At 32.0% G+C, this 14,236-nt stretch overlaps 1 protein-coding gene across 5 annotated transcripts in view; it reads left to right on the top strand.

Moving 5' to 3' along the window:
- LOC139517313 (uncharacterized) overlaps positions 1-14,236 on the top strand; it is a 28,429-nt gene that overhangs the window by 6,252 nt on the left and 7,941 nt on the right. For all 5 annotated transcript variants that reach the window (XM_071308241.1, XM_071308237.1, XM_071308239.1 and 2 more), the window contains exons 4-13: positions 598-654; positions 1,611-1,691; positions 3,013-3,122; positions 3,960-4,030; positions 4,546-4,581; positions 4,996-5,168; positions 8,115-8,183; positions 8,482-8,769; positions 11,129-11,197; positions 13,430-13,501. In XM_071308241.1, the coding sequence (XP_071164342.1) occupies positions 598-654; positions 1,611-1,691; positions 3,013-3,122; positions 3,960-4,030; positions 4,546-4,581; positions 4,996-5,168; positions 8,115-8,183; positions 8,482-8,769; positions 11,129-11,197; positions 13,430-13,501 (1,026 nt within the window). The remainder of the gene's footprint in view (positions 1-597; positions 655-1,610; positions 1,692-3,012; positions 3,123-3,959; positions 4,031-4,545; positions 4,582-4,995; positions 5,169-8,114; positions 8,184-8,481; positions 8,770-11,128; positions 11,198-13,429; positions 13,502-14,236) is intronic.

Genomic DNA, 14,236 nt, shown 5'->3' with positions numbered 1-14,236 from the left:
GATATTGGAAACATTTAGAACTGTCAGAAAAAAACTGTATCTTCAAAATTGGAAGAACCACAGAAGAAATCTAATATTCATCTTTTCTTAATCATGTTTATGTTGGAAAATTGCTGAGAATAGAGTGACTATAGTCTTCCCACAACATGAGCACTACATGTATCATACATGTATGATTAAAGTCCCAAGAACTCAAAATCATGGATATATAAATGCACTGCATCTCTCCCTAGACCATAATTGAGCTCTTGCTCCACATCCTACAAATTTTATGTTTGTGTTGACAACACACAATTTACACATGAAATAAACCACGTTAATTAAATTGTCTTGCTAAATTGAAAAAGATAAATGGAATACATCAAAATTTGCTCTACGAAGAACATTGTTTTTAAGGAATATGGTTATTGAATTGAAAGATAATAATGAAAGTAGTAATACAGGAGAATCATTCTTATATCATTGGTCAAGTATGGCCACCACAATTTATCTGTGTGAAAATTTTATTGACTTTTACAGCAAACTAAAATTACGATAATCATGATTAAATTCATGTGTCTCTGAAATTGCAATAAATTTTGTTAATTTACTTTTTAGGGAGAAAAACTGGAGATAGTCCTATTGTAACTGAAAAAGGAGACAACTCCATCAAAGGTATTTAAGGTTTATCTTATTTATTTACTGATAATGATTTTATTTTGTCAAAGGATTTCTGACAATGAACATATATTCATGAAATAAAATTGATAACAAATAAATGTATATGAATATTTCATTTAAATAAATTGTTTACAAATACAAATATGAAATCTTTATTTTGATACGGTTCACATATTCAAACATAAGCTCTTGAGAGATTTTTATCAAATAAAAAATAACATATACGTAACATTAAAACACACTACATGCACATAAGATATATAAGCAGCAAACTATTTCAAATGCATAGAGACAGCATTGGCGTATTGAATACATGCAAATCATTGCTAAACTATACATCTAAACATGCCAGAACTGAATCACAACTAAAATTTCAACAACTAAAATTAACCACAAATAAATATACAGCACACATGCAAAACTTAAGTCATAATTCAAAAATTTAGAGCAATTAGTAGAGTATGATGTAGTCAACATGACTGAAATGGCCAAGTGAGCTTTTCTCATCACTTTGCGTCCTGCGTCCGTCGTCCTGCGTCGTTTTCGTTAGCTTTTACAAAAATCTTCTCCTCTGAAACTACTGGGCCAAATTAAACCAAACTTGGCCACAATCATTATTGGGGTATCTAGTTTAAAAAATGTGTGGCGTGACCCGGCCAACCAACCAAGATGGCCACCATGGCTAAAAATAGAACATAGGGGTGAAATGTAGATTTTGGCTTATATCTCTGAAACCAAAGCATTTAGAGCAAATCTGACATGGGGTTAAATTGTTTATCAGGTCAAGATACATCACCAAAAAACCATTTTGTCATGAATTTATCTGTGTCCATTGTTAATATGCATATAGACCAAGGTGAGCGACACAGGCTCTTGAGAGCCTCTAGTTTACTTATCAAATCAGTTTGTTCTAGCATGCTACTATGACTGCACATGTAGATACATTTTAGATGAAAGTGCAAGTGGTTCAGTATCCAACAGAAACAGTTTGTCCCCCAAAAAAGCAAGTTCTATGTTTACAGACCGTAAAGGTAAGAACATTAATTAATTTTGGCTAAGAAAACTGCCTGTAGCACAAATGAAAATGTTATTCCCTTCAACCATCTATTTTTGCTGTTTCCAGTTTCTGTTTAAAAAAGTTGTCCTCTAACTGTTTTGTTTCATTATGACTTTTTATGTGTGCATAGAATATTGAGAGTTAATCATTTATACATTTTTCCGGCTGACCTGCATATATTTACAAGATTTTGCTCTTTATCCAATCTACCATGTGTAAATATAGCACATGTCAACCAATTTGCATTAATTGGCTCACATGAAGCATGATTTGAAATTATGTGAGAACACAATATCTTGTTCAAAGTGAAATTATTTTGCTGAAAAAGGTAGGTTAATGATAATAAAGCTTTGGTTGTGCTTCAGGCGGTAAATAACTTAGTTTATGAATAAAAGAGACATATGCATGGAGTAAAATGAAGAAAAAAAGCCAGTAATGTATAATTTAGATACTTGAAACTGGATCTATTCCTATTTCAAAACAGAAACCCTTAAGTCAGTAATTTTCATGTTTTCTATATGAAATTTTTTCTTTACTACTCAAACAAGTCCTTAAAAAATCTATCAGTCATTATATTAATTAGAGCAATCTAGGACTAGCTACAAGTTAAATTATCACTTTATGTTTTTGGCTAATTGCTAGATGTAAATAGACTAATTTACAATAAAAATCACTTCAGAAAACATGCTCCATGCCTTATATGATCAAATAAAGGTTTAAGTAAAATAGGAAAAAATTGAATCACTTTTACTTGTATTTATATTTTTCACTTAGATTAATATGTTCACTTGTAAGATTTCTGCCTACAACAGAATTTGTATTTAGATCTTACAAGTGATTTATGAATTAAGAATGTTCGCTCCTCTACTTTTTGAATTTTTGCCAGATTTTCGTAATCCTCTGGTGTTATCCATGTATTAACAAATAAACATTAAAAAATTTTGCACACTAACCCCTACTTTTCTTTTCATATTTTTATTACATATTATTTAAAAAGCCATATTTCAAAATCTTAGGAAATCTTTGTTGTTTTTTCATAGTTTTTTAAACAAAATAGGTGCCAATGTTAAGTGAAAGAAAAATCTATAGAGAATTATTTCCCGCCAAATTTTCAACGGCTTATATCTCGAAAACAAGCACAATCCCCCTCCATTTTTTTCTGCTTTTTTAGTTTCTTTATTTATATACTTTCAATTTATAACGGTCTTTTAAAAAGCTTGTTATTTTTAAAAAGAGTAGTGAACATCCTTAATGCATTTTTTTATATTGTAACTGTATATTTGATTTCATTGTAGGTACTGTTACACTAGAAGGTAAAATCAAACTGAAGAATAAATGGACAGATGATCTTCTAGATCCTTCTACAGAGGAGTACAAAACCTTGTCAACAAACTTTGTCACAGAGGTATTATCTTATTACTTATGCTGTCAGTAAATTTTGTCACAGAGGTATTATCTTATTACTTATGCTGTCAGTAAATACAAATATCACAGAGGTATTATCTTTATATTACTTATGCTGTCAGTAAATACAAATATCAACATTGTTTTTCTGGCTTTTGTTCTGTACTTCATCCTTATTATTTTAAATATTGAAACAAACTCTGTTTCTTACGAAATGAACAAACCAAATACATCTGTAACAGTCAATTAAAAATCCTTTTCAATATGCACTTTAAGTATCTGTAGTATAAAGATGTGACAATTTAAGTTAGTTTGTATCTTTAATTTAAGGACTTGACAATTTAAGTGAATTTGTATCTGTAGTTTAAAGACTTGACAATTTAAGTAAATATGAAATTCAAGGTATCACAAATACACAATTAATCCACCTTAGATGAAATTGCACCAGTTACATTTAGGTTTATTTGGTGTTGAAAAAGAAGTGTATTTTCATATTGAACCAAAACTTGCAGCTTGTGAAGAAAACTTCATGGGTTGCAATTAACTAGATACTGAAGCTCTGTTAAAAAATACTATATTACAATATGTACTAGAACATATCACAAGTTATTCTGCATGATGTATAACTTGCAATATATTTTTTCAGTGATAAGGGCCATTGATGTTAAATAATATTTCATAAATTTTATGAAATACATATATAATAATGTTTTCCATTTAGTGAAATCACAATTTCTGTAAAGAAATGTCACAGTAATAATAAGTAAAAGCCTAAATGCAAATGTCCTTATGGTTAATGGTTTTAAATTTCTCACAAGACATTCTTGTATTGTTTCAGATTAATGGACTGCTGCAGAACAGTAATGTTTCTAAAGTTTATATGAATGATGTAGTTGTTATAAAATACAGGTACATTTTTAGGCAGATAAGCTGCTTTATGCTAGCACCCTAGAGTTGTGTTCTTCCCAACGAATGCTTAAAAAAGTGCCATTGTTAAAATCTAGCAGGCTTATATGTTATTTATAACTAATTGGACACTTCTTTCATACTTTTAATTCTGGAATACAAAAAATATGACAAGAATAACCTTAAATGATCGTCGAATGACTTATAATATTTGAAGTTGCACATAGGAAATAGTGCTTAATAGAAATCCCTAAGTAGTTTATTATCCCATGTGCTTTTGGCTAAGATGTCAAAAAACAATTGTATGAAATATTTCATCGCCGAAAATCTGTAATTGCAAGTCATTTATATTTCCTAAATTGCAATATGCGCAGGAATATTGCTCATGTACACCAAATCTCTATGATAGAGGAAATAAAGTTATATATAGTAGTCTAAGTTGGTGGTAATTTCAACTTACACAAAATTTTAATTTATTGGTCGTTTACCTTTTATATTTTCTTTTAATTTATTTGTAGCAATATACAGAACAATACAAGATCTACAAGAAAAAGGTAAATGTCTCAAAGTTTAAACTATTTCTACAAGAAAGAGAGGGTAAAACAAGGGGTATATATTTGTTCACCTCATGCCTGACATTGACCTCATTTCATTGCTTGGGTAACATTCAGTTATATGGTTAATTTGTAGCTCAGATACTTTAAACAATCAGTAAATTGATTTAGAGCATTGGATGATTTTAAGGTGCATACATATCCTTCCAGCAACTTTCATTGGACCTGGACCTCATTTTTAGGAATCATTTATAATGTTAAGTTTATTTGATACCTGTAGTAAAAACCTTACCTTGACTTCAACACAAAATTCTATTAAAAGGCAGGCAAAAAATTTAGATGGGCACTTTAATAATTTATTACATATATTATTAACATATAAATTATGATTACTGATTTTTCTTTTTTTTTTAGTCCAGGGAATATAATGGTTCATTCAGAGATGACATTCCACCATACATATACAAAACTATTTAGTAATCTGAATGAGCTGTGTGATAACATAGAAGATTTTATCATACTCCAGTCCTCACTAGGAGAAACAGGAGGCACAATACAAATGGAGGATGGAGCAGATTCTGTCAATAGTGGGAGAAATTTTATGTTTATAAGTTTTAAGTTTATGAAATGAGTTAATGTAAAAATTTAGGGAAATGAGTCCATGTAAAAAGTTAGGGAAAAGAGTCCCATGTAAAAAGTTAGGGAAAAGAGCCCTTGTAAAAAGTTAGGGAAATGGCTCCATGTAAAAAGTTAGGGAAATTGGTCCATGTAAAAAGTTAGGGAAATGGGTCCTTATAAAAAGTTAAGGAAATGAGTCCATGTAAATAGTTATTGAAATGAGTAATGTAAATAGTTATTGAAATGAGTCATGTAAATAGTTATTGAAATGAGTCATGTAAATAGTTATTGAAATGAGTCCATGTAAATAGTTATTGAAATGAGTCATGTAAATAGTTATTGAAATGAATCCATGTAAAAAGTTGGGGAAATAAGCTGTTAACTCATTGAAATAGCTAGCTAGTGAATTTGGATAAGCAGTAAATATTTAAATATGAAGTGATGATTATGTTCATTTTTAGCTCACCTGGCCTGAAGGGCCAAGTGAGCTTTTCCCATCACTTTGCGTCCGTCGTCGTCGTCCGGTGTCCGTCGTTGTCCTGCGTCCGTCGTCGTTAACTTTTACAAAAATCTTCTCCTCTGAAACTACTGGGCCAAATAAAACCAAACTTGGCCACAATCATCATTGGGGTATCTAGTTTAAAAAATGTGTCCGGTGACCCGGCCAACCAACCAAGATGGCCGCCATGGCTAAAAATAGAACATAGGGGTAAAATGCAGTTTTTGGCTTATAACTCAAAAACCAAAGCATTTAGAGAAAATCTGACATGGGGTAGAATTGTTAATCAGGTGAAGATCTATCTGCCCTAATTTACAGACCAATGGGACAACCCTTTGTTGGGTTGCTGTTTCTGAATTGGTAGTTTTAAGGACATTTTGCTGTTTTTGGTTGTTATCTTGAATATTATTATAGATAGAGATAAACTGTAAACAGCAATACTGTACAGCAAAGTAAGACCTGAAAAGAAGTCAACATGACCAAAATGGTCAATTGACCCCCTAAGGAGTTATTGCCCTTTATATAGTCATTTTTTAACAATTTTCCCAAAATTTGTAAAATTTTACTAACATTTTCCACTGTAACTACTGGGCCAAGTTCATTATAGATAGAGATAATTGTAAGCAGAAAGAATGTTCAGTAAAGTAAGATCTACAAACACATCACCATCACCAAACCACAATTTTGTCTTGAATCCATCTGACAGTGTGTCCTTTGTTTAATATTCACATAGACCAAGGTGAGCGACACAGGCTCTTTGGAGCCTCTAGTTGATATTACTAAGGGGTCATCCATAATTGTCAACCATTTTCTAAAGTGTACAAAACGTACACTTGGGGGGAGGGGGTGAAAAAAATCAACATTTTTACTGTACGCTTTTTATTTCATTTCCATAGGAAAGGTCGATGTATAAAATCGAGAATTGGCTAGGGTGTGTTTCTCTTCTTATTTCTTCTTTATTATTTTCACTTGATGATATTTACTTCAATATCATAATTCTCCTCAATCTGGATTGAACGATTAAAAGATCAAATCATATGAAAACTAAATCTTTCAAAAATGTGAACTAGTAAAATTATTTAAACAAAAAGTTTGCAAGCATTTCTCAGTACCCCCGATTGTCAATTTCACCTGCTTTATTATAGATCGTTATCGTTTCACTCTGTTTAATAAACAAAATCGATGGAAACACTAAATTCTTTGAATGTTTTGATTTTGACAAGACGCCATTTTGTGAAAAGATTTTAAACTGGTTCTTTGATTAATTTCCTTGTAATGCATTCCAAAATAGTAAACCAGTAAACCGGAAGTAAACTTATTTTTCTTAGTATAAGCCTCCTTTAATTAGGAGCACCTCTATATGAAGTTTAACCTTAACTTAAAATATCCAATACATGTACATGTCTGTTACATTATATATATATAAACGATAATAGTGGCATGAATGGCAAATTTACAGGGACCTTTTAAATAGAAATACAGCCGAGAAATTTAAAAACTTAAAATGTTTTAAAACATAAAACTTTTATTGATTGCTGTCTTGAGCTCTGATTCCATCAACAAGTGTCAGTCCATACTTTATCAATGCAATATAACCATGCATATCCCTTTCTTTGATTCTTAGCATAATTTATGTGCCCTTTTGTTAATCTTTTGAATGCTCTAGGTGCCCTTTTTCATTGGAGTTACCACAAACATCACAGATAGATGTCATCAAATAAAACAGTCAGATATGTTTTAGTTTAATTTCTATATTAAACTAAAATATAATAAACAGGATCTTCTTTTTATTAAGAATGATTGATTCCTCTGTTGAAATCTGAAAATGGTTGATGTACACTTTTTGAGGGAGGGTGGGGGGTCTAAAAAAGTTTATGTTTGTACACTTTGGAAAATGGTTGACAATTATGGATGACCCTAAGCTAAGACACAGATAATCTTTGAAATAGGAAAATTTTCTCAAACCATTTGAACAGCTATCTCTTGCAAGAGATCTTTTCTACAATACCAACCTATATAATCAATTGATGATTTAATCCAGTGATTACCAAGAAAAGTGATTCGTCCAAAATGCATATTTTAAATTAGACATGAATATATATTTGAAATTATCTACCTTAAATATATTTGAAATCCTACATTCAAGTTGCAAATATGATATATGGTATTTAAAACTTGTGTATTATTTAGGACATTTGTTGATTTCTAGACATCTTTGCTTGATTAATTATGATGAAATCTTAGACCCGTTTTGTCTTTTGCTAATTATGTAAGCCATTTCTCTCAATTATACCGCTTTTCTATCTGTGATCAAACGTTGATGTTTTACATGTAAAATTTTGTATTTAAAGTATATCTTAAAAATAATTGCTTAAGTCTGTCAGATTTGATATTTTTAAATGAATTATTGTTGTAGTAAACCAGAAGGAAGAGAAATCTATAGAAGTAGAGGAAGAAGAAAATATGCCACATAATGGCCAAACAGGTACTCTTATATAGAAATAAAAAACCTTGTTTTTTGTAAACCTGGGTAGATTTTTTATATTTATTTCACTGTATTTTGTTATCATTTAATAGTAATTTGTTAATATTGGCTATTTATGATGCATAAATATACACAACATTTTAAATTGTTTGTCAAACTAACTTTTGACTAAAACTTTTTATATGCTACTATTTAGCTTTGGTATAATTAGCTGCTTAAAGTATAATTTGTCAACAATGAAGTTTGTTAAAAAGTCTCAGATATATGATCCTAATTAGCAAACATTTGATTAATACAGAAGTTGAAATAGATGAAGAAGTAATTGAGGATAAGTTTGTTGATGCAGAACAGATTGTATCAATTGATGTTGATGAAATGAGAACAGAGGACAGTAATGATATAACTGAAGAACAGAAGACAGAAACCAATAGTAAACAAGGTGAAGCATCAGCTGGATTAGAAAATAAAGTTAATGGAAGAGAAATTTCTGTAACAGAACGTATGGATGACAGTGGTGCACCTGCAGAAGGAGAGGAGATAATTATTGGCAAGGCAAAGATACCAGATGTTGTCAGTGAGGAGACAGGTATACATGATATACAAAAGAGAAAATACATTTTTTGGGGGTTTCGTGGGTACAGGTGAATCACGAATTTTAATATTCAATGAAATACAGATTTTCTATAGGCTTTGTATGTAGAGATTGGCAAAACCACCAAATAAAAACCAAGGAAAATGCAAGTTTTCCTCAATCAACGAAAATGGATACCCACAAAAACTAGAGGCTCTCAAGAGCCTGTATCGCTCACCTGATTCTACTTGGGTTTTTGAAATCATTTAAAAAAATATAAAATTTGGCTAAAAGTGACAACACAACCTCATTTATAAGGAAAGGAACATCTTTAATTTCATTCAAAAGTCCCCCACTGGCGACCATCTTGGATGACGGATCGGCTACAAAGTAACAACACTTGGTCAGCACCTCATAAGGAACATTCATGCCATGTTTGGTTTTATTCCATTCAGTGGTTCTCTAAAAGAAGTCATTTGTATGCATTTCCCATAGGGTCCTATGTTAAACTAAGTCCCCTGCTGGCGGCCATCTTGGATGATGGATCGGCTACAAAGTAACAACACTTGGTCAGCACTCATAAGGAACATTCATGCAATGTTTGGTTTTATTCCATTCAGTGGTTCTCTAGAAGAAGTCATTTGTATGCATTTCCCATAGGGTCCTCTGTTAAACTAAGTCCCCGGCTGGCGGCCATCTTGGATAATGGATCGGCTACAAAGTAACAACACTTGGTCAGCACCAAATTAGGAACATTCATGCCATGTTTGATTTCATTCCATTCAGTGGTTCTCTAAAAGAAGTCATTTGTATGCATTTCCCATAGGGTCCTATGTTAAACTAAGTCCCATGCTGGTGGCCATCTTGGATGATGGATCGGCTACAAAGTAACAACACTTGGTCAGCACCCTATAAGGAACATTCATGCTATGTTTGGTTTTATTCCATTCCGTGGTTCTCTAAAAGAAGTCATTTGTATGCATTTCCCATAGGGTCCTATGTTAAACTAAGTCCCCGGCTGGCAGCCATCTTGGATGATGGATCAGCAACAAAGTAACAACACTTGGTCAGCACCTCATACGGAACATTCATGCCATGTTTGGTTTCATTCCATTGAGTGGTTCTCTAAAAGAAGTCATTTGTATGCATTTCCCATAGGGTCCTATGTTAAACTAAGTCCCCGGCTGGCGGCCATCTTGGATGATGGATCGGCTACAAAGTAACAACACTTGGTCAGCACTCCATAAGGAACATTCATGCTATGTTTGGTTTCATTCCATTTAGTGGTTCTCTAGAAGAAGTCATTTGTATGCATTTCCCATAGGGTCCTATGTTAAACTAAGTCCCCCGCTGGTGGCCATCTTGGATGATGGATCGGCTACAAAGTAACAACACTTGGTCAGCACCCCATAAGGAACATTCATGCTATGTTTGGTTTCATTCCATTCAGTGGTTCTCTAAAAGAAGTCATTTGTATGCATTTCCCATAGGGTCCTATGTTAAACTAAGTCCCCGGCTGGCGGCCATCTTGGATGATGGATCGGCAACAAAGTAACAACACTTGGTTAGCACCTCATAAGGAACATTCATGCCATGTTTGGTTTCATTCCATTCAGTGGTTCTCTAGAAGAAGTTCAAAATGTAAAATGTTAACGACGACGACGACGGACGACGACGGACGACGGACGCCAAGTGGTGAGAAAAGCTCACTTGGCCCTTCGGGCCAGGTGAGCTAATAAATGAATTCACAGTATGTTTTGGTTGGATGAAAAGATAGTGTTCATTTGTATATATTTATTTCCCTTTTCAAATTTGTAATAGTTTACATGACTTTTCCATCCACCGTTATAAAATAACTAATAGAATAACTGAGTCAAAAGACAATACAAGGTTTTCTGTGCTTCTACAGTTATTCAAATCCTACGATTTTACATTTTATATGAAAATCATGCTCTCCTGTTACATGTTCACACTTTTTCTTTTTCACACAGCTAAACAACTATTTGCATTAAAATGGTATGAAGCTGTTGCTAATGTTCTCCATTTGTCCAGTGGTCATTCTGAAATTTTACTTCTATGATCTAGCTGAAAAAAGACAAAATATTAGAGAGAAAATTAAGAGAGTTTAGCAAGGCTTTGAAATAAAACTAGAAGGAATGGTCATAGATGACCATATGTGTATAGACATTCTCCTCTTTTACATTTATTGTCCTTTATACTATTCCAAAGTCACATCCAGGAGCAAGTGTCAAGGTCAAGATTAATGTCAAAAGGATGGTGACTGTAAAACTTGTTAAATGAATACACTGACCCTTAAGAAAGGATGACAGGCATTTTGTCAGACAAGACAACAGATTGTTATTATATTTTACAGACTCCAAAGTTAGTAAGGCTGAAGCTATGAAGAAAACACCTGTAGTTAAGAAAAATAAAAGAACACCAGGTATAGTTTACTATATATTCCCTGTTATAATGTGCAAGATGAGGCTAATTTGACATATTTCAAATGTGTTTTTATTTAGAGTTCTGCTCCTTAATGTTAAGAAGATCGTCTCTCAGGTCAAGTTCAAATTTGATATATTTTTTATTTTCATGTTGCAAATGATTCAGTTCAATTATATGTATGGGACATGGAACTTTGTGTTAAACAATACATCCTTTAATTTTATTGAAAGAATAACTTGCTCATGTACACTGGCATGAATGTTTTTAGAAAGTTTTTCTCAGTGAGAAAGACATACTGTGGATTCATTTTTATTCGTGGTATACCAATTTTCGTGGGTTTCGTGGGTAACAGCGAACCACGAATTTAAGAATTCAACGAAGAATAATCCCGAGAAATGTGTATGAAGTTTCATGTTTATTTCCGGTTATGTTTTGCAGTTCTAGTATAGTGTTGACTAGCGATAAACATTGGAACATAACACATGATTTTTATTGAAAGAAAATACAAGTATTTTGATTAAATCTATAATAAATATATCGAATATCAGTGATAATTTACTTTTTAAAATTGATTAAAACTGTTCATGGAAAATAACTGCAAGTTGTTAATTACCGTGTCATAGTTTGGTTTACCTGTGATTAAAAATCAATAGGATTAAGTACCGGGATATTGCCGTAGGTAATATTGTTTATGACAGGAACATTTATTTTCACATCTTATACTTATATCACTGTTTATTATATCGTGATTAGGGAAATTAGCTTTCAATCATAAAGTTTTGAATGCCTTATAGAATTCAGACAAGAATTTATAAATTGTAAAACAAACAAATAATTAGTTGTCTCTGCCCATTATTGTAATCAAAGATGTCAATGAACACTTTAACCTAGAATGACCAATTAAGCGAGGATTTTGACAATTCAAAACTTTTTCAATGAATTCCTTCTTTTTTGTTTTGTTTTATTATTGATCGAACCAAGGATGTTATATGATCTCCTAAATCAAAAAGAAATCTCTTTTAATAATAATTAGATAATAATCATTAGAAAATAATTTCTAATATTTTGTAACAGCAAATTTGAATAACACAAAAAATCCGTATTTTCATGCCAGTACCGAAGTACTGGCTACTGGGCTGGTGATACCCTCGGGGACTAATAGTCCACCAGCAGAGGCATCGACCCAGTGGTAGTAATAAAATTAACGGTACCAATTTTCTTGCACCAGATGCGCATTTCGACAATACATGTCTCTTCAGTGACCTTGTGGCCAAAATATTTGAAATCCAAAGCTTATATAAAAGATGAAGAGCTATAATTCAAAAAGTCCAAAGAGTATAGCCAAATCCGTGAGAGGAATCAGAGCTTTGCATGAGGGAGATACATTCCTTAATTTATAATAATTTCTAATATTTTGTAACAGCAAATTTGAATAACACAAAAAATCCGTATTTTCATGCCATTACCGAAGTACTGGCTACTGGGCTGGTGATACCCTTGGGGACTAATAGTCCACCAGCAGAGGCAATAGATAAGGAATGTGGGTGTCTGTTGATATTTTTTTCATTCTTGTTCCTCTTTTTAGTTGTAACTAGCTAGAATCCCAGGTTTCTTTTGTAACAAAAATAGACAAATCATAATCATATCTGTCTACAAATGAGTTCTGACCCTACTGAAAAACATTTTGTTTATATTTAAAATGTTACCATATAGGAATACAACCACTAATCAATGGTCCCATTGCTTTCTATGTTAAATTCCTTATTTTCAAGCTTTTATAGCTCTTTCGTTTTAAGTTTAAATGAAATGACACTCATGCTATGTCAAAACAATACCTTTTGGTTACCCATGCTAGAAAAATCATCATACCTTTAATTGCATATAAGACCGCACTGGTTCCCAGCAGTTTGGAAGTACTAAAACAGGTACTTCAGATCTGAAAATCAGGCAATAAACGCCTTCCTGTTTCAATTTCATACACAACTTTTTTATTATTTAATATAATCATTCAACAAAGGCTCTACAATGATCCACAGTAATTCACCCTTCATTTGATACCAAAATTACCAAAATATTTTACAAATTTAAGAAGTTACAGCTATGCGTAGGAACTATTTTGTTTTTTAAATATGTACTCCTTTCTTGTATGTTCTTTCAGACCAGGCCCGAATTAGTGGTTCTATACATATATATAATATCAATATTTACACATAATTAATTATCATTTTAGAAAAGAAAGATAAACCAGAGAGTAAAAAAGACCAGACCAAACAGGAATCTTCTAGAGAAGACCAACCATCAGGTAAGATAACACAGGGATTACCACAGATATATTTTCAATGTTGGATATGTATATATGGTTTTCAAAAATTCAATTATATTTTTATTTTATAACCAAAAAAAAGTTCAAAAGTTTATTATAGAAATGTATAGTATCTCCACTTTATACTGATTAAAAATTCTCCAAAATTATTTCATATTATCACATGTAAGGTTTCAGCTGAGAAAAATAGGAGTGGTGCTGGAAATTAAAGGGTTTTGCTGAAAATCTAAAAGAGAATGAGCACAAACGTTACACAACTTGTGAGGATCCTTCTTAATATCTTTAAAAGTTTAATTATCAATATAAAAAAGGTCATTTCAAAATAGGGTTTCTCTCCCCTTTGAAAAAGTAAAAAAAAAAATTGTGTATTTTTGTAATTTTTTGGCAGTGAGAGCATAAAACTTTGCTCAGTGCTCGGAGCACAAAAAACGTGCTCGAAACATGAAACCATGCTCGAAAGTTTTATGACCGTGAGGCCAGATGTTTGGCTGTTATGACAGTTTGAACAAACAGCCATTTAATATTATCATAATAAGGTTGCAATTTAGATTTGAAGTAGTTTTCTTGCTATTTTAAATTGAAAGATCGATGTAATGGATAAAAAGAACCCTGTTCAAAAGGTCTCAAATAGACCTGAAAGCTAATTTACCTATTGGAAATTAAAAAAGAATTGGTTTACTAGTAGAGTAAAAGGATTATTGATAACTAGAAACT

The sequence above is a fragment of the Mytilus edulis genome, chromosome 3 (genome assembly GCF_963676685.1).
Source record: "Mytilus edulis chromosome 3, xbMytEdul2.2, whole genome shotgun sequence".
In the NCBI taxonomy this organism is placed as follows: Eukaryota; Metazoa; Mollusca; class Bivalvia; order Mytilida; family Mytilidae; genus Mytilus; species Mytilus edulis.
This window is presented reverse-complemented; position numbering and strand designations above follow the sequence as displayed.